The following is a 21,321-nucleotide window of genomic DNA, read 5'->3' as shown; positions in this document are numbered from 1 at the left end:
GACATCTACCTCTCCAATTTCTGATTAGTCCATGGGTTTTTTTACCTGCTTTACATAAAGTCTGCTCAAAGACAGGAAAAATCCCCCCCCCCTCCTTTCTCTGCTTGACTGAGTTTCCCTCCTGGAACTTCTCTTGGATTCCAAAACAAAGTCAACCACAAAAGTTAACCTGCAGTCCAAGGTCACCATTTATAGGTCCAATTTAGACACCACACATCCCACTCTCCTCTTATTGAAGCCAGGCTGGCTCTTCATTTACTTAGTAGTTACTAACAATATCAATAAGCCATGGTGACGCAGTGGTAAGAATGCAGTATTGCAGGCAAACTCTGCCCACAGTCTGGAGTTCGATCCTGAATTGTTGACTCAGCTTTTCATCCTTCTGAGGTCGGTTAATTGAGGACCCAGACTGTTGGGGGCAATAGGCTGACTCTGTGAACTGCTTAGAGAGTGCTATAAAAACACTATGGAGTGATATATAAGTCTAGATGCTATTGCTATTCCAAAATATAAATATGTATATTGAATATTCTATATGATACTGGTACAAAGAAAGCATGGGTCAAAGACATAAAAATAAAAAAGAAATGTGAATGCAACTACCAGAATTCAGGGATATTTACCACTGGTAGCTCTGCTAGAGGAAAAAGCTCAAACATAAAAGAACAATAACAATAGTCTTTATTTTAGGTCACATTCAGAAGGCAAAAGGAAGAGAAGAATGGGGAATTCACTGGCATAACCTATGACATTTGCCTTTGAGTAATTCCATTTGGAGCCCCTCCCTTAAAAAAAGATGCAATCTGGAATAATTCAAAGGAAGCATAGCAAGGATGATCAGGAGATTAGAAATTAAGACTTTAGAAGAGAGTTGAAAGAATTAGAAATGTTTTGCCTTGAGAAAATAATTTAATTCGGAGGAGTGGGAAGGAGAGCAATATGATATGTTTTGAAGGAAGAAAGTCCAACCTTTCATGTGGAAGAAAGTCAAAACTTGATTTCTATTACATTTATTCTCAACAAAGCTCCCAGTTTGTATATCCCAACAAACTGAAGACGGATGCCAGCATCTGAAACTGGTTTTCACTTAAGAGATGTTAGGGCAAATCTGGCTTCAAAAGTAACAGGAAGCTCTTGCTTCCTTGTTAGTTTCTGGTTTGCTGCACCCAATGTTTCCTAGTTTGTTGCCTTCCTTATCCAGTGTATCAAGAGAGATAAATTGCTTATGAATCAAGAGTCAGAATTTCAGCCATCCTGAATTATCCCTTGCCTTCAAACATACAATCTTAGTATGTTCTTATGTACTAAGAAAAAATAACTTTTGTTTTAAGCTTAGCAAATTGCATGGAGCCAATAGTAGTTTACGTAACAAACCATGGCTTTTTACTGTAAGGGAACCCAGTCATAAAAGCTCTTAGCAGTCATCCTTTAAAGATAAATAACACTTTATTCCATTTTTTTTTTCAAAGGACAGAATGATTTCTACCTTTCTAACTCCGGGGCTATTTACTCCGAAGTGACTCAGAGTGTTAAAATTCTCACATCCTTTCTTTGGCCTGATGTCATTTTGCTATAGCACTGTTTTGCTGATTAATCCTTCTTCCAATTGCACACAGACAATCTGACTCCTTCAACATCTGGATTCCCTCTGGGTGTGCCAACTATGCTTGCTAACCATATTCCTTGCAAAAGGACATCGAACTAAAGCCGCATACAGCTGCTGAAGCTATCAACATCTACAGATCTGGTGGCTTTGGAAAGGCAGGCTTTTTTTCCCCCCTGGTCTTAATCTCTGCAAACTCCCTACTGTTTTACCAGACTCAGATTCTAGTATTTACAGTAGGCTGATTTCTGTGCAAAACTCGTGTCCTTTAATTCAGTAAAAGGCAGTTAATCAAAATAAGCTAATCCCTGCTCTATCATTCTTTCCATTATAACGTAAGCATATTTCCTGTTATGGTTCCTTACAATATCACAGTGCAAATGAGAGAATGCAAATCGTGCTTTCATGCCAAACAAAATAAGATCCACTGAATCTGCTTAGTCATGTTTTTCGGTTACACAATAAGAAAAAAGCAAGGATTGTTTCAGCCCCCTGATCATCTGTTTTGCTGAAACTTTAACCTATCAACTATTTCTCAGAGGAGAAACAAAAGCCATAAACTTGATTAGGGGAGATTTTATTCCTCTCCCCCCACCCCCCAAAAAACACATTGTTTTCCTTCAGAAATTTAAGCCAAATGACAAACATTATATCCCCTAATATGAATTAGAATTCCTTTTCTTTGTCTCAAAAACAAGTGATTACAATTAGCATCTTGCACGTTAAAATGAATATGACATGGCTGTCTCCTTTTTCCATGGCTGTTCTGCTTTGTAAGTGCATGAAAGAAACAGAATCTGCAAAGCTGTTAAATAGTAGGTGGTTTTTAGTATAATGGTTTGCCTTTATCTTTTTATGTATGTTGTATCCTCCTCTTTTGAAATAGATAGATAGATAGATAGATAGATAGATAGATAGATAGATAGATAGATAGATAGATAGACAGACAGACAGAAGGAAGGAAGGAAGGAAGGAAAAAGAAAGAAAGAAAGAAAGAAAGAAAGAAAGAAAGAAAGAAAGAAAGAAAGAAAGAAAGATATATAGTTGTTTTCGTAGATTTTCATGGGTACAGGTATGCAGGTCTTGGCGTGGTTCGGTCTTTTCCTGCGTAAGATTGAGAGTATCTTGGCAATGTTTCGACGAGGTCCCACTCGCCATCTTCAGGCTGATACGGAACTCAGAATGTCACATCACAGCCACCCGCTCAGGATATCACATCATGAAACTCAGGAGGTTACACCACAAAACCTCAGGATGTTACAACACAGCAACAACCCAGGAGATTACAGCACAAGACCCAGGATGTCACAACAATAGAACTCAGAAGGTCATCACACAGCCCATTACCCAGCTCGTTACAACACAGGAGGCTGATAGACACATAGCCAATACCTCAGCCACACATGTTCTTATGAAAAAGTCAACCAATCTGCAAACATCAACTCCATCAAGAAGATAACCAATCAAGAAATAACAACACAGCCAACCTCCGCACCAGTATTTATAGAGAGACGGCAGCTCCGATCACTCTTTGCTCGCACAAGCACGAAGAGCCGATAGATAGATATTGATAGTCAGTCAATCAGTCAGTCAGTCAGTCAGTCTGGGAATGGCAAATGGAAAAATTAGACAGGCCTTTTCAGAGGTGACACCAATTTTATACTTTTAAAAATGTTATTATAAGTTGTCCTGAGGATTTCTGCTTATGGTGGAAGTAAGGTGAATTTCAGATTCCATTAATTAATTAAACAAGAGATGCACTCATTCTCTAAGCTTTGGTAGATGTCATTTCTGCCTCTAAAAAGATATCCTGTCCACTAATAGAATGGTGCAGTGCAGATAGCAAAAAAGTCTTATTTTAGGGCAGAGTTGGTGATCTGGATTACGACATTGGCACTGCATGCAGAAATTCCCAGTTTTAGTCTCCAACATCTTAAGAAAAGGTTAGAAAGAGCCCAAGATGAACAGCTGGGGTAGCCATGAAAAACTAGCACCTCGTGTGATAAAGTAGGGAGAAAGAAAATGAGATATTTTCGAGTGAGGACGAAAGGTTTCTTCTAAGGCCACCTTAAAGCATTATCCAGATCTAGTTCACTGACTTTTCACTAGGGTTCTTCAAAGGGGTCAATATTGACCCCAAAGGTCAATGGGGCTACCCAATATCAAGGGGTGATATAGTTATTATGCTTGGTCATATAGTTCAGCCAATTGTTTAGACTGGATTTGGCATCCCTTTTATTGTAGTAGTAGAGCTGTTGTACTATTAGTTAAAGTAATCTGGGTTTAATTTTTCATCTAAATTAAATGTTTGAGGGTCAATAAACAACCTGAAACTTCATGAAGTGTTTGTGGACCTTGTTTTTAGCTCTTATCTGAATAGGAAAGAAAGAGGAGTCTTGTGGAACTTTTGCTGGATGCTTTTATGAATTTTTTTCAGGAGACTCTGATCTAACATGGGTTGACTGAAGGCCCTGGGACTTCTTTCGCCTTTTGTCTATTCTGCTCAACAATTCTGGGAACTGCAGTCTCAACATCTGGAGAAAGTTGAGGAACGTGTTTAAAAGACCCTCAGCCTTCTCCAAGATGGTACTCTTGAAACATACCTGGACACAATGTCTATCCTACCCTTCATGCTTGCAGGACTAACGGTTGGGAATATTGGATCTTGTACTCCAAATGCATTTAGGCGGAGTGGGTCACATGCCTCAGGGAAAATTATGTTCAGTTGCACAGTCTCTTGTTCTCTCCCTACAGAACATGGTTCAACTGTATTTTTAAAATTACCCTGAACTCATAAGCCCACGTGATTATTATTTTTTTAAATCATCATAGTGTGTATCTCCTCTGCCGGGCAAGTATCTGGAACGCTCTGCAAGCAAACAAAATAATTTAGACCTCCATCCTTCCCTTATCATTATTTTAGACAGGTTTTGCTGAAACCTTTATTTCTGGCAGGATAAGGACAGGGACATGTAGAAGAAGATAAGACGAAGTACTCTGATCTTTTAAATGCCTCTTTGATTCCTAAATCTAAAAGAGAATTTGATGACTAGAGGAACATCAAGCTAGATCAACTCAATTAAATCTCTCCTTGCCCACGAAGAACTAGATTTTGTGGAGGGAGGAAAAACATAAAGAAAGGGAGGGGAGGTGGGAACAGCTGGGCATCCTGTAGTTAAGGTCTCTTTGAAGGCTTCTGTTGACCTTTTATCCTGTACAAAAATCTTTTTGCAGTATTAGGAAAGGGCCTTGAGGTAGCCAAATGATTAGCCAGGTTCAAAGTCAAGGCAGCCACATTATTCTCCCCCGGGAGGAAAAAATAACTTGTTTGCTCTGGTCCTCCCTCCTTCTCCTTCCAAGTTTGCTAACCCATGCAAGGTTAAAGTGAAACAATCCAATGGGAGAGAGAAAAAAAGTCCAGAAAAAACATTTCAGTAGTTATTAAGATCAGAGAGTCTCAAACCAGCCACAAAAACTGGATGGAACAAAAACAAAAAGAGATTTGATGCCTTTTCCAAAAACCTGTGAAAGCATCGGTGGAAGTTGGGGATTAGAAGAAAGAAAACCAGCAGCTCTTCTGCAGAATTTCATTCCTAAGTATGTGAATCCAAATGGGTTGTTGTTGTTTTTTAAAGTCTGCAACATAATATTTTAGATGGAGCTGAGGAAGTCAAAAAGAGAATGGGGAGGGAGTTGGACAAGGGGAGGGCAGGTTAAATAAAATAAGAATAAGCATCAGAAAGAAAGATAAAAAGAGGATGTCAGGAGTGTCCAGAAAAAAATGTCAACTTTAGAAAGAAAGGTGTGACAGGAAGGGGGAATAGGGAAAAAATATTAATCCTTCTGTGGGGGAGATGGGTGGTTCCAAAATATGCCTGACTGCCTGACTGCCAGACTGCCAGACAGACAGACAGACAGTTATAGATGAGAGAGACAAAGAGAAAGAGGAGGGCAGCTATATTAGATAGATAGATAGATAGATAGATAGATAGATAGATAGATAGATAGATAGATAGATAGATAGATAGACAGACCTATAGATGAGAGCGAGAGGCAGATATATGATAGACAGACAACATATTATAGATGAGAGAGAGAGGCAGATATATGATAGACAGATGGATGGATGGATGGATAGATAGATAGATAAAGATAGATAGATAGATAGATAGATAGATAGATAGATAGATAGATAGATAGATAGGAAAATAGAAAGAATAAGAAAAAATATCCGGCATAAAGAGAGAAAGGAAAGGATGCCCGATAGAAAAATATGGTGCCAGAGAAACAAAAGAAAAAAGGTATCAAAATGGGACAACAAAAACAATGTATTATTATCTTTTTTTCAGCCTTGGTAAAACTTTCAGATGCAAAAAAAAGAGAGAGAAAAAAAGTGGCAACAGAAGCAGATGAAAGTCCTTCAGGAAAAACAAGAGTACATTTAGGGTCAGCATTCAAAAAGGAAAGGAAGTCCAATCCACAAACAGCACAGAGAATCCTGAAACAGAAAAAATGTGCACAAAAGCCAGAGGCAAAATCTCTTCCCTGCTCCCCTTCCTCATCTCTTGTAAACAACTACTGTAGATGGAAATTCAGCAGCCCAGCCAAGGGACAGGGGAAGCCATGGCCAAGATGAAATGGAGGCAGTGGCTCAAAGAGAGAGAGAGGAAAAAAAAGACAACAGTAACAAACTACCTACATCAATACTGCATCACAAATAATCTATCTTTCCCTTTATTCTCACTGATATGCATTTCACACAAACCCACAGAAGTCCTTCAATTGCCCCGGGATTCTCTTGTATGCATTCCAAACTTAAGGGCCATACAGTTTTTTTTGTTGTTGTTTTACTGTCATAACCAAACACAACACTGGGGGAAAAATGTTGGATCAGCACAGCTGGAGATTAAATTTAGATGGTGCAGTGAAAAAAAACCATCAACAACCCAAAAGACTCAAAAACAATAGAAGGGAGAGGATAAATCAGAAAGGAGCTGACACAGCAAGTGTTTATTTGAAGAAAACAAGGAGAAATTGGGATAGTTGGAAGGAGAGATGAAAAATAAGCACAGATGCAATTATTCTTAATTAATAGAAGTGGGTATGTTGCTGCTATTTTTCTCCCTGTCACCAATGTGTCTCTTTTTTCACCCAAATCAAAGTATACTGAGTCATGGGCAATGAGATGGGTGGCATAGAAATTTAATAGCTAAATAAAACCCAGCTGCAACCTTGGACATATCACTGTAAGCCTCCTTATCTTAGAAATGAGCAAGAATATTTGCAGCTCGGGTGTTTGATGGAGGTTTGTTCTCCGAGGCTGCGGTTTAGCTTCCGAACCAGTGGTGGGATTCAACATTTTTTACTACCGGTTCTGTGGGTGTGTCTAAGTGGGCATGGCAGGGGAAGGATACTGCAAAATCCCCATTCCCTCCCCACCCCACTAACCTGCTTTCCAGCTCTGTTCTCCTGTGCAGGGCAACCAAAGAAGACCCAGCCAATCAGCTGGGACTTGATGGGAGGCGGAGAATAGATGGGGGCGAGGCTCCAGAACTGATCAGAACCTGCTGAATACCTCCACTGTTCCAGACATTTTGCCACCAGACTAGGGTGACTTCCTGAGCAAGACTTCGGTTGAAGCCCCAAAGTGCCGCTGAGGATGTCACCTAGTTTGGTGACAAAATGTTCAAAAGCTAAACAGCAAGCTCAGAGAAAAAATCACCACTGACCTCCTTATCTTCAAATGACTTGCATCTAGGTAGAAATACGTATGGTAGCTCAAGCCATTAAGATAAGGCTTCTTCAAGAGAAGTATGTATTCAGTAATACATGTTTTAACAGCAGCAAGGAATATCTCTGCACAATACTGGAAAGATGAAGAAACACCTCAAGAGGAAGAGATAATTAAGAAGATTGTGCAGAAATGGACCGACTCCCATTGAAAATCAAACAGAAAGAAGATACAGAATATGATCAAACTCGGAATTTATTTTATCAGTGGTTGTAAAAAAGGGGGGGTGAGGGAGAGTAAGAATGGCATTTATATTTTTAAGCAAATCAAATACCCAGACAACACAATGTTTATTAAGCGCTAAAAAATGTAGTTAATAAAAAATTAATAAAAAATGTTTTTTTGTTTTTTTAAAGATAAGGCTTCTTCAACATGGAGCCCTCCACTGATGAGATTGAAGCTTCCGGAATTCCCGACATGCTGAGAATTCTGGGAGTTGTGGTCTCAAAACATCTGAAAGCTATCAGGACAAGAGAGAAGTGTGCATTAGGGCAGGGGGCTCCAACCTTGGCAACTTTAAGCCTGGAGGACTTCATCTCCCAGAATTCCCTAGGTAGCTTTGCTGAAGGACTTCAACTCCCTTTGCTTTGCTGGCTGGGGAATTCTGGGAGTTGAAGTCTGCCAGGCTGAAAGTTGCCAAGGTTGGAGACCCCTGCATTAGGGTGTCTCCCCCCTCCCCTCACAAGCGAAGTGAAGCTGTCCAAGAGGCCACTGACCTGTCATGGAGTTTTCAGAGGTACAGAGCTGCTCCCTCAGCTTCTCTACGTCATCCGGGTGAACCTGCTCATAGAGGGTGCTGCCAAACCACTCTGACTGAGGCTGGTTCAGAACTGGCGTAACCGAGTCCGAGACGTAGATCACTCGGCCTGTTTCAGCAGCCACCACGAAGAGAAAACCATCAGCTGCTTCAAGGATGAGGTGCTTCAATTCCTTGAGAGAAGGAAGACAAGCATGTCAGAAAAGCAAAGCCCTCGATAGAGAGAGGACATCCTGTGCTAGAATGATTATTGTATAACCCTTTCCTGTTTTGCTCACAAGCTGCTCTCCTTTTGCTTTGGAATATCTATCTTAAAATTCCACGGGTACCCTGTGACTGAGTACTATTCATGGTATTCTGTCACACTTCTTGGTTATGCTTCTTCAATCATGTTTTGTCTGTGTTTTGACATTTATTTAAGCAATTAGCAGCCATGCCTGATGGCTGCCATCCTTGCTCCTCAGTCTTGCTATACCACTCGGGGCATTCTGGATAAATAAAACAGCACCCACCATATTTTGGCTGAGAAGAAATGAACCACCGTTTCCTTCTCTAAAAGAAATGTCCCCATTCTTGCCTCTGAGCTTAAATTACAGAATAAATTTACATGGATCAACGCATTTGGACAATCTAGTGTATATAGCACATGCTTTGTGCATTTCAAGTGCTTGGAATACAATCTGCACTGTATTCCAGCCATTATTTCAACAGCCTTGGACCTTCCTGGATATGGTCAAGGACTTTCATTCTTTTTCTCCTGAAGTCTTGAGTTTGAGAAAGGGCAGGAAACTTCAGGTGTGATGTTTAGCAGAAAGATCACCCAGCACACAAATAACCAACTCCTCTTGTAGCTACATTCTCCTGTGCACCACCCAAACACAAGTGTTTCTGTTGCAAATGAACTACAATTGGTTGCCCATTCCTTACTTCTCTAAACTTTAGCAAACACAGGTCATTACTTCTCTCACATCATGTTGTCCTTTCCTATAGTCTGGAATATACGTACATACAATGCCCAGCCAAAATAAAATATCACATCAGGGTTAAGGCACTGCCTGGATGCCTACAACACAATGAGCCATAAAATATTCAAGTCCCTTTTTAGCCTAAGGTAGAGCATTATATGGACCACAAACTATTTGTGTGTTGTATGGATATGTGCAGCAAAACCAAAAGTTAATTATCCATAAATACTTTTAGACAACACTTCAAATATAATATAACTAGCTTGATATCCATGCTTCGCTACAAAGCTATGTGGTTGGGCTTAGTTTGGGGGGAAGAAAATAAGGAGAAAAAAATTCTGCCTCTGCCTACCAGCATCCATCGATATTTATCTGGCTAGCGTCCTGTCAGTGTGTGAGAGAATTGAGGGCTGTTTGGAAACTGAAACAGTATTTGCTGTGTGAGCAAGGAGATAGCAAGGAGCCTAGGAGTGGCTTAGCTCAACTCTTCTGTACTAAAGCTGCTTGCTGCTATGAAACTAAACTGGAACTGAAACTCCTCTCCTCTGCTTGTGTTTTGCATTTGGAACAGGTTTCTTTTCAGGTGAGGAGCATCAGAGCATGTTAATAATAATAGTATACAAAATACTAATGCTCTGATGATCATTTCAAAAAATCCTTTCTTAGTGAGCACCTAGAAGCCAAGAGAAACATACGTGCCAAATTTCAAGTTTGTAGGCCTGACGATTCTGGGGATTTTGTGATGAGTGAGTGGTATTTCACTTTTATATAGATAGATAAAAAGATAGTAAGTATCAGTGAAAAGCATGAATGATATTTCTCAGGACATAGATGTCAGTTGCATCAACAACTATCCAGCTTCAAAGCCACAAAGCACAGGGGCAAAGAGAATGGGAAAGGAGGAAGAAACCAACAAGCCATGGTTGTAAGGGTGAATTGCAATCTCTTGTTGACACAGGGCGATCAACAATTCAATGTGACATTATTTTAGTTTTCAATAAAAAAAATTCTAACGTAGCCACATTATGTCAAGCGCCTAAGAGATTTCAGCTGAGTTCGTGCTTAGCAATCAAGTAAAGCCATGTGTGGTTGTAGGACTGAGATTTACATCTCCTTGGGTTCAGGTAGCCTGAGAACACATTCATTATAGCAAGGGTCTTCAAACTTGGCAAGTTTAAGACTTTGTGGACTTCAACTCCCAGAATTCTTGAGCTAACATGACTGGAGGAGGAATTCTGGGAGTTGAAGTCCACAAGTCTTAAGCTGTCACATTTGAAGACCCCTTCGTCCAGAGCAACCAAAGGTTCAACACAAGGACAAAGACTTGAGAGCATCTTAGAAAGCAGTTACAGGTTTGGGTGGTTATGAGGTGGACAATTATGAAGCAGACAATGGAAGTTTTCTAGGACACTATGAGCAAAGAAAGTTCTTTTTAACCCACTGCCCATCTTTAAATGGGCTGATAATGAGCAGGGAAGAACCTGGCTAGATGGGAGATCTTCAGAAACATAAAGGAGGTTCCTGCAGCCCCCATGATTGCCTTGTCTTTCAATCCGATGGTGAACTCTTCCTTGGGAATGAATGAAAGGGTGAAATGAAAGCAAAGAAGAAAGCAAAAAAGGAAGGAGGAAGAGCCGCTCCCAAGGCAACGATTAGATAAACGGTGCTTGAGCCCATTCCAAGAGAGTAACTTGAGAAAACATCTCAGACAAGTTCATTAGCAGTCAAAACTAGGGAGGAGGAATCACGTACAGACATGCAAGATTCTGTTTCTACTGCTGTTACTGCAAGCATAGTCCCGACCTATGTTTCAGGCAACAACACTGCTATCTTTCCTCTGGTTTACCTGAGATGAGTGCTCACCTCCAGAAAGTAGACAGCACTAGGAAAGACAGAACATTCACTCATCACCTTTCAGCCACCCTTGTATGCAAGAAAGAAAAAAACCCCAAACCCTAGCATCCTATTCCAAAAAAAAGCTGTTCTCCTTCGGAAGAAATCCCCGCCATTCAAATGGAAGAACGATCTAAAGCTAGAGGGAAGACATTTCCAGCGTGGGACTAGCTGCGATCCAGCCTCCCTGTAACATGAACCCCTGCAAGACCCTCGTGTTTCTCTACAGCCTCGTACGAAGCCACCCACCTGCTCAGTTAGGAAAGAAGGCTTATATGCTCCATCGGTAGATTTGTTCCCAGTGCCCCTCATGGACTTCATGTGAGACACTGCCATGCGTAGGATGGTCAGCTTGTCGGGTTTGCGCGCCAAGGCGCTGCAGGTGGGCACCATGTCAGAGAGCTCGGTGATGTACTGGGTCATCTTGTTCCTCCTGCGTCTCTCGATCTCACTATGGTTCTCCCTAAGCACACATGAGAAGGAGCAAACCGAGAGAGAAAGCGAGATGCTGTCGGTAAAAGATGCAGTGCTTGGAAATTGGCATAGCAGATCCAGGTGGGCTCAAAGGGGAGGCACTACGCCCGGGCATCCCAAAGACTTGTAATGCAAGGACCAGGGAAGAGCAGTAACACTTAGCCCTTGGACTTATATGGTGCTTCACAGTGCTTTACAGCCCCCTTTCTAAGCGGTTTACAGAGCGGTTTACACATTGCACCCCCCCCCCAAATAATCTGGGTCCTCATTTTACCCTCTTCGGAAGGATGGAAGGCTGAGTCAAGCTTGAGCCATTCGGGATTGAACTGCTGGCAGTTGGCAGAGTCAGTGTGCAATGCTGCATTGTAACCACTGCACCACCACAGCCCTTCCTTCCTTCCTTCCCACTTAGCAATAGCACTTAGACTTATATGCTACTTCACCATCCTTTACAGCCCTCCCTAAGTGGCTTACAGAATCAGCATATTACCCCAACAATCTGAGTCCTCATTTTACCCACCTTGGAAGGATGGAAGGCTGAGTCAACCTGGAGCCTGTGAGAACTGAACTGTCAAAGTGCTAGTAGTGGGCAGTCAGCAGAAATAGCCTGCAGTACTGCATTCTGACCACTGGGCCATCACGGCTCTTTGAGAGAGAGAGACATTGTAGGTGGCTCTTATAGGGTTAAAGAAATTAACAGACTAGATACGCTTAGCTGGGAATATACAGGTAGTCCTTGACCTATGACCACAATTGAGCCCAAAATGTCTGTTGTTCAGTGAGACATCTGTTAACTGAGCCTTGCCCCATTTTACGAACTTTCTTGGCGCAGGTCTTAAGTGAATCACTGCAGTTGATAAGTGAGTAGTCTGGCTGTGGAGTGAATCTGGCTTCCCCATTGACTCTGCTTGTCAAAAAGATTGCAAAAGGGGATCAGGTGACCTTGGGAAGGTCATAAGTAGGAGTCAATGACCAAGCACCTGAGTTTTGATCCTGTGATCATGGGGATGCCATGACGGTCGTAAGTGTGATAAACGGTCACGAGATGCTTTTTTTCAGTGCCGCTGTGATTTGGAACGGTCACTGAATGAAACTGTTGTAAGTCAAGGACTACCTGTAGCCAGGTATAAACCCAACAGTTCTTGTTTCCCAATCTACACTTACAAGCAAATGCATATCAGTCCACAGGGATGTTGGTTTATGGCTAGAGATAGTGCCTAGGCCAGGGGTCTCCAAACTTGGCAACTTTAAGACTTGTGGCCTTCAACTCCCAGAATTCTCCAGCCAGCTTTGCTAGAGGACTTCAACTCCCTTTGCTCTGCTGACTGAGGAATTCTGGGAGTTGAAGTCCACAAGGCTTAAAGTTGCCAAGGTTAGAGATCCCTGGCTTAGGGAATAGTAGGGAGAAACAGAAAAGTTGGGTGAAGTGGCCTTGTTCCTCAGCTCCTTCTTGAGAGATAAACAAGGTAAGGAAAATTAAAACAATGATAAAACAATTAAAAAGAAAAGATTGGTCATTTTTATCTACAGCCCAGTGGTGAGCCAACCTTTCTTCCAATCAATATTTACACTATCCTAGTTACTCTCACCCATTTCACTACAAAGAACATGGACTTTCAATACAAACTTCCACTTTGGACAGTGAGTGTCTAATGTCCATCAAGAGGGACTTATGGGGGCCAAAAGAGGAAGGTCTTTTATCAGATCTACCAAATCTTTTGCTCTCCCAAATCCCTGCTATTTTCAGCCACCAATCCTGGTCATGCCATTTGGGTAGGACACAATATTTTCTATTTCTTGTCTAGAGGCACCGGAGGTCCCAGCTAAGGTCATCTCTTGGCTCCACCCCACCCACCCTGCTTAGAAAATTACGGCACACAACCCTGGTTTTCACAGGCACAAGAACACACATGGAACCCCCCTGCCTACAAAACCTGAAGTTGCAATGGAGGAAGCAGATCCACACTCCGATTTCGTGGCCCAGGCAGATCTTCCTCCTTCACTGAAATGAAACAGGTAGGTCTTGGCAAGCCGGGGAATTCCATGCATGCATTGAAAGACATAGGAGAGACTCTGCACCAGAACGACCAATTGGCATCTCGAGGAAGGGAAGCAAATAGGAAAATTCCAAAATGGGAAGAAAAGCTTGGGGAACAAGGAAAACAGGACCATTTCCCACTTTTTTTGAGCAAAACTTAACCGAATATTTAGTCAGTTTCTCAGCAAAATCATATGTGATTTATCAAGCACTACGTTACATATAACCAGAACGATAGTAACAATCGCAGCCAAGGCAACTCAGATTCTGCTCCATGAATAGAATTCTTCAATTTGCATAAATGGGTGCTTGGATTAATTCATTTACATTTCATTCCAGTTTCACCTATACATGAGAGAAGTAAAGATTATCCGTTCTATCTTCATACATACTATACTATATATAAACTTCCAAGCATACTCACAATAGCAGTAAATCTGGACACTTTTACAGGGGTTAGGGGATTGGACTAGGGAAAATTCTTGGCAAGTTCATTCCTACTGCTGGTTGCGTATTCTGCATTTCTCCTGTAGCTTCACTGAACACAGTCCTTAGAATTTAGGTTGCTTAAATATATCTATTTTCTCTCTCAACACAACCATCTTCTAAAAGAGGCAGAGAATTTACATGCCTAAAGCCAATTCCCCATTTCCAAGTTTTCCTCCATTGAAGCATTGGAAGATATTGGAAATGAACAAACGTAATCTGGACATGTTCAGAGAGGGCAGAGCAGGGCAGGAAGCAGAGGGATATTCTGTACGCAAAAAGTAAATGTTGGCACGAGGCAACAGATTACTACAGAAAATGATAACTTGTCTATTTTTAGATAGTCTTGCCTATCTTCACCAAGGGCCCAGGTACCCAGTAGGCCACCTGAAAGTAACTTTCTTAAACTCCACGCTCTACTTGATTTTATTTTATCGAGATAGATATTTTCCCAGGAAGGTAGCTTGGAGCAAAGGCTGTGCATTGCTTTTAGGAAATAGCCTCAGGCTGTAGCCTCAGGTTCTATTTAAGACCACATCCAGAGGAGAAGAAGAAAGATAGAGAACAATAAATGAAGGCCAGAAAGAATATTCTAGGAAATGGCAGGATGCAGTGAAAAACAACCTCCCCGCCCCCCAGGCAAGTATCTTGTAACAGCAGCGATGAGATGCTCCTAAAATTCCAAATTACTCACCAACTCCCAAGACTGGAGATTCCTGACACAGAGCTTATGGCTTATAAAACGGTTCCATGTGTGCAGGTATATCTGGATGAGAGAAAGTGAGGGTGTTCCCTGAATGTGTGAATGCACATGAGAAACATCCATGCATTTTCCGTGACCCATTTGACACACAGCACCACTGGCCTGCTCCCGTTGTATCCAACTGTTCAGCAATACCTCAAGGGCAAGGAAGTCAGTCCATAAAGCCATCTCGTGTCAATAAATAGCATGGGCTTCCCATAAACCCACTGAGCTACTTCTAAGAAGAGCCAGGGAGGGCAGTGTAGCCAATCCAGTAGACAAGAAGCTACACTATGATAACTTCAGCTCTCCTTAAAGTGAAGACAAACACCAGCTCTACCAAGGTATTTGACGGACTCTCCCCAAAACTTAAACCCATTGATCAACGAAGACCTCAACTGTGTCTTTTTCCAACGTTTCTGCTTCAAGATATTAAGCAAGTAACGTCACACTTCTCTGTAGCAGCTTTGGATTCTACAATTCCCTCCCCAAACAACCCTGCCCAACATCAACTAAATATGTCTATGGAGATTCCCAGTCATCCAGATCGTGATTGTCCCAAAGGTGCTTTTTTTCCAAGATGAAGCTGGACTTTCTGGTTTTTCTTTGAAGACATTTCGCTTCTCATCCAAAAACCTTCTTCAGCTCTGAAAAGAAAAACCAGAGTCCGGCTGCCTCTTGAAAAAGCACCTTTGAGACAACCATGACCTGGATGACTGAGAATCTCCATAGACATCAGAACTGAAGAAGCTTCTTGGATGAGAAGTGAAACGTCTTCAAAGAAAAACCAGAAAGTCCAGTTGCCTCTTGAAAAAGCACAATCAACTATAATAGTTTCCTCCCAACTAACTAAATTGTTCCTGTTCAGTCAAACTTAATTAAGTTAATTTACTGACTGGCCCTGTTTTTATTAAGTGGCTGGGGTCAGACATCATTGCCAACAAAGTGATAGGTTAGGATGATGTGTAAATCCTGATTTGCTCAGTAGTCTTTCCCCAACTAGTCAATCCATTTTTAATGGTTTTTACTGCAACAGACAGAGGACACTGTTATACACCAGGTTCTTCCAGGCTGGGTTGAGGGAGTTCCTGCTATCTGCTTCTCTAAAAGAAAGGGAGATGACAACAACCTTCTGCAGCAAAGCTTTGCTAATGAAGTTATGTCCTTTCTCTTGAAACTCTAGAAAGCTGCTGTGCTGTAGAAAGATGATGACATTCGAGCTCCATCATTTTAAGGTTGCATTCACACAACATACTATTAAGCCAGTCAACACTTATCAAATATGGTCTGACAACAAGGAAGGTTCTTTCTTTTTTTTTCCGGCTTAGTGTTTTCTACTAACTCAAATCAATTTTGGGGGGGCTATGATTCAGCACAAAAAGGGTTCATTCAATAATCAGATTAAACGGGTCATGTGAATTCAACAGAGCAGTGGTGTGATGGCCTAGAAGTGGAGCTCTCGCCTCACAATCAGGAGTCTGTGAGTTCCATCCTAGGTAGAGGCAGAATATATCTGCTGGAAAAAACTCTGCATTGGTGACAGGAAGAGCATCCGGCCAGTAAACAATCAGCTCCATTCAGTTGGCCAGACTCCACCCTGCAAGGGATTATGGGGTCATTAAAAGATGATGTGAATTCAACCTAATATTTCTATATAAGTAGGAAAGAGTATCTCCAATCCTGAACTGCATTTAATTTTCACCTGAACCAAGTCCAACAAGTTTTTGGAATGTACCATCTTTTCTATTCATTTCACAGTAATCCACTTCCAAGGGATCTACTTTCCTCTATAACAAGCACACTCTGCTTTGATTTTACACCCTTTTTCCAAAATGTCCCTTCTGGATGGTATCTCCTATGTCACCCACCTTTCTTTTCTGGATCAGCCATTATTTTGACACTCCCCCCAAAAAAAAGAAAACTAACACCTTAGCCTGAAATACAAAGGATGGATTTTTTTTCTCATTTACTTTAGGATTATCCCTTCCCCTTTTTCCCAACGCCTACCTTGCATATTTTTCCCTTATCACGAAAGATTGGATCATCATACCTGTGGAGGGAAAAAAAAGGAAAGCATCACCAAACCATGGTAAATAATAAGGGTTAAGCCTAAAAAAACATATCGAAAGTCTGGGCAAATGCCTTATAATTCTCAGCTAGTTGGGACAGGCAACCAGGTAATTTCCAAGGCCTGCGGGCATCAGTTTCCACTGACTTAAACAGCATAACCGATAGCAAAGGTTTTGGCGAACTGATATATAAACCATCTGGAGAGCATCAAATTTCCTATGTGAGTAGTCCTCAACTTACAATCACAATCAAGCCCAAAATTTCTGTTGTTAAGTGAGATATTTGTTAAGTGAATTTTGCCCCATTTTACAACCTTTCTTGCCTCAGCTGTAAAGTGAATCACTGCCTTCGATAAGTTAGTAATCCAGTTGTTAAGTGAATCTGACTTCCCCATTGACTTGGCTTGTCAGAAGGTCATAAAAGCTGTCAGAATATTCATGAACTGGCAGAGACATGGTTAACAAGGTCAGCCAATGGGAGGAGCTGCATTGGGAGTCTGGCCATGGCTTAGCTCTGTGCTCTCAGCTCTAAAAGAGAAACTGAAACTAACTTGCTTGCCTGCTGAATTAAAGTGAAACTATTTTTCTTCTCTGCTTGTATTTTGCCTATAACTTTCTACCAGTTGGAAGAATCTACTATTGGTATTGTAACCTTTACTTAATATGTTATTACGTATATAAAGAAGTTAATGAATCCTATTGAATCAGTCATCTGTGTGTTTTCTGGATTTGAATTTCTGCTGCAAAATCTGACAAAAGCAGATTACATGAACTTGGGACACAGCCACAGTCGCAAGTATGAACCATATCTGAATTTTGATCCCATGATCATTGGGATGCTGGAACGATCATAACTATGATAAATGGTTACTTTTGCCAGCGGCCATTGTAACTTTCAATGGGCACTAAACAAACTGTTGTAAGTCGAAGGACTTCCTGCAGTTTGCCTTAAGATGTCTCTGCATGAGATGGCTAAATCCTCAAAGTTTGTCTATTCTTCCCTGTCTGGATTCACCCAGACTATTATTCAAACTTGAAAGCCAGAAGGCAAAGGCTGAAGGATACAGTTCTTGGATCAGCTATTTTTATTGCAGATACCAAAAAAAAAAAAAAAAAAGCCATAATTAGAGCAGAAAACCATCAACTGTCAATTTTGAGTCCCCAAATTTAAGTACGGCAGTCCAGAGGTGCAAACTTCATATCTCTTTTCTCTTCAGAAAAAGATGGGAAAGAGGTAATTTCTCAGTGAGAATGACAGTTGAGAACACTGCATAGTTATAATAATGGACCTGTCTGTCTCAGGCTTTTCTGTCTGGCTTTTGGCCTTCTAGACCTCAAAAGTCCTCTACTCTAACACAGCATCAGGGACACCAAAAGATCTTGTTTCCTATTTTAAACTAAGAACAGCTTTCTTACATTTTAACTTGGAGCCCTCCGGCTCATTTAAACCAGAGATGCGTAAAGTTTTTCTTTTTCTTTTCCCCCAAGCCAAAAGACAAGCTTGGTTTTGAGTAGTATTCTAGGGGCTACATTCCAGAGTCTGGGTAGGGCAAAGACAACAAAACAAAATTGCAGTTTTTTTTTTTAAAAAAAATAATGAACTACAAATGTATACCGCTCTCCTCCCACGTGTTCCCTCACTTCCCCCCTGTGATGAATTCAGGATTACAATTCTCTGTCTTTTTGTTGTTGTTGTTGGCTTTATGCAGTGTTTTGTTGATCGTTGAATGGTGAAATAAAATTAAAAAGAACAAAAGTTCACTTTTGGCAGCAACTGGAGAGAGAGAGAGAGAGAGAGGGAGAGGGAGAGAGAGAGAGAGAGAGAGAGAGAGAGAGACTGACTCTTGGGGCAATAGCCAAAATTTTAGAGGGCCACTTATATACCTAAGACCACAGATTATGCACTGGCTTGAAATGGGTCATGAGCTAGTTAAAATTACAAAGAAGGGTGGGAACCTCTCACTGGAATGAACTTTGCTTTAATTGGAGTTTTGCTGTCTCTGGAGGACATGGGAAATGGCGGTGAGTTTAAAAGTTGTAGCGTTTTAAGCTTGCAGCGGCACCAGGAAAAGGAGAGGAAAATCCAAAAAGACAACAACGATCATGTTTGTCTTGGCTCAGACATTAAGACCTGTCTCTTCACCCAGACCTTTGGCGAGGGAGGGCGAGACATCTCTTCATTCCATCAGGCCTCTTGCGATTGCTATCTTTTTAAAAATCTTCTATTGATTTTATTGCAATTTCTTTGTTTGTTGTGAGCCATCCAGAAGAGTTGGGAGTCAGATGGCACACCAGCTTCAACAATAACAACAACAAACTAAGGTTCACCCATGACATCTTGGCAGGCTGAGTACAGCTGGTCCTCAACTTACGACCCAGTTAGGACCAGAATTTCTGTTGCTAAGCAAGGCCGTTGCTAAGTGAGTTGCACCCAATTCTACGTTTTTAGCTATGGTTGTTAGGCAAATCACTGCAGTTAAATGAATAGCACTAGAAGCAATAGTACTTAGACTTATATACTGCTTCATAGTGCTTTACAGCCCACTGTGATGACCCAGGGTGGGATACAAAATCAACACAGGCACAAAAACAGGTGAAGTCCCTTTAATTCCTTCAGCTTGGCTTCAAAGCTCCAAATATCCTTGACTGGAGACAAAAAACTCCCCCACAAACAGTTGGAAATGCTGTTTAAACTATAAATACCTATAAATTATAACTAGAACAAGACAACACAAACCACACTGAAGCAAGCAAAGGAACCAGGCAAGATAAGGGCTTGAAGACATCCACAGATATTGGAACACACACTGGGAAGGATCCCAAACTCAGGTAAGAACAGACAGACTTGAAATATTTTCACACTTTGTTTCCAGCACTGGCTCATGCGCAGTCCATCCTTTTAACCAGTTCTCACAGCTGCAGCCCATGAAGAGGATCAGGGCCCTTTCCTCCCTCACCATTCACGTCTCTCCCTTATCCTCTCCTCCCTGTGTGCCCTAGGATGGAGAGGGGATGGGCCTGGGTCCTCCTCTGACTGCCCAGCCAGCCTGTGCCCTTCCCCAGCCTCCTCCACAACCTCCAGAGCCACACTTCCACTCCCTGTCAGCTGTTCCTCCTCTCCCTCGGATTCAGTCTCCAACAGGGGCATGACACCCACTCTAAGTGGTATACAGAACCAGTCTGTTGCCCCCAACAATCTGGGTCCTCGTTTTACCAATCTCGGAAGGATGGAAGGCTGAGTCAACCTTGAGCTGTTCAGAATCGAACTCCTGGCACTGGGCAGAGTTAGCCTGCAATACTGCATTCTAACCACTGCGCCGCCACAGCTCTAAGCACCAAATATACATCAAAATCTAGGGTTCCAATGTGAAAGGACAACAATCAATAGGAAAAAGTATTTCAGGAGCAGATCCTGTGTTTTGGACTATTCTATCTTGCAGTCCCAATTCCAGCTTCCCCATTGACTTGACTTGTGGGAGGTTGCCTAGGAAGATTGTAAACGATAATCAATGACCCCCTGGACAGTGCAAACATCGTAAATACATGCCAGATGCCAAATGCCCAAATTTTGATCATATGATCCTGGGGATGCTACAATAGTCATCAGGGCAAGGACAGATCATATCTCACTTTGTTCAGTGCCATTGAAACTTTGGACAGTCATTAAGGATCATAAATCAAAAACTTGTTGTATGCATTGTTTTAGCTAAGCCTCTTTATGTCTGTAGAGATTTCTCAGTTATCCATGGTAGACCCAAAGGTGTTTTTTTCAGGAGGCAACTGGACTTCCTTGTTTATTCTTTGAAGACATTTCACTTCTCATCAAGCAAAACATCTTTAAAGAAAAAAGAAAAACAAGGAAGTCCAGTTGCCTCCAGAAAAAGCACCTTTGGCACAGACAGCCATGATCTGGATGACTGAAATTTTTTTACAGATCTTTAGCTGTACAATTTGGGATGAACACCCTTTGAATGGTGGGGGAGTAGGAATGGATTTCCAGAGGGAACAATTGCAGACTACAGGAACCGTTTGCACTACTCAGGTGACCCTGAGGACACAGATAAACCTCCAAGTGGCTTCAACAACCCTCTAAAAGGATGCAAATGGCCAGCTGTCTGCAAGGAATATAAATCTTTCCATTCCCCACCATCCTGTCAGAGCAGAAGAAGCTTCTTGGATGAGAAGCGAAACGTCTTCAGAGAAAAAAAAACAAGAAAGTCCAATTGCCTCCTGAAAAAAGCACCTTTGGGACAAGATTCTTTATGCTTTAGTATAAAGAATCACAGAAGGAACAAGTTAGAAGGGACTTCCAATCTATGCCAAACCCTGTCTCTCTGAACTTCACTAAACCAATCCTGACAAAGGGCCTTAGGACCTCATTTAGTGGAGCAAACTATCTGTGAAAGCTTCCTTTAAAAAAATATTTTAAAAGCTGCCTTCGGATTCAAGAAACGAGGAATGCAAAGCCTTGAGTTTGAAATCCCAGAGAGGTTGTTTGCATGG

At 41.6% G+C, this 21,321-nt stretch overlaps 1 protein-coding gene across 1 annotated transcript in view; it reads right to left on the bottom strand.

The window, feature by feature from the left end:
- Positions 1–21,321, bottom strand: part of ARNT2 (aryl hydrocarbon receptor nuclear translocator 2) — a 106,847-nt gene that overhangs the window by 63,134 nt on the left and 22,392 nt on the right. Inside the window, exons 4-5 of the mRNA XM_026709640.2 lie at positions 11,259–11,472; positions 8,111–8,324 (exon numbers count right to left, since the gene is read on the bottom strand). Coding sequence (XP_026565425.2) covers positions 8,111–8,324; positions 11,259–11,472 — 428 coding nt within the window. The remainder of the gene's footprint in view (positions 1–8,110; positions 8,325–11,258; positions 11,473–21,321) is intronic.

This window comes from Pseudonaja textilis, chromosome 13, assembly GCF_049901715.1.
Source record: "Pseudonaja textilis isolate UNSWEBS1 chromosome 13, rPseTex1.2, whole genome shotgun sequence".
Taxonomy (NCBI): Eukaryota; Metazoa; Chordata; class Lepidosauria; order Squamata; family Elapidae; genus Pseudonaja; species Pseudonaja textilis.
The sequence above is the reverse complement of the archived record's forward strand: the minus strand, read 5'-3'. Positions and strand labels throughout refer to the sequence as shown.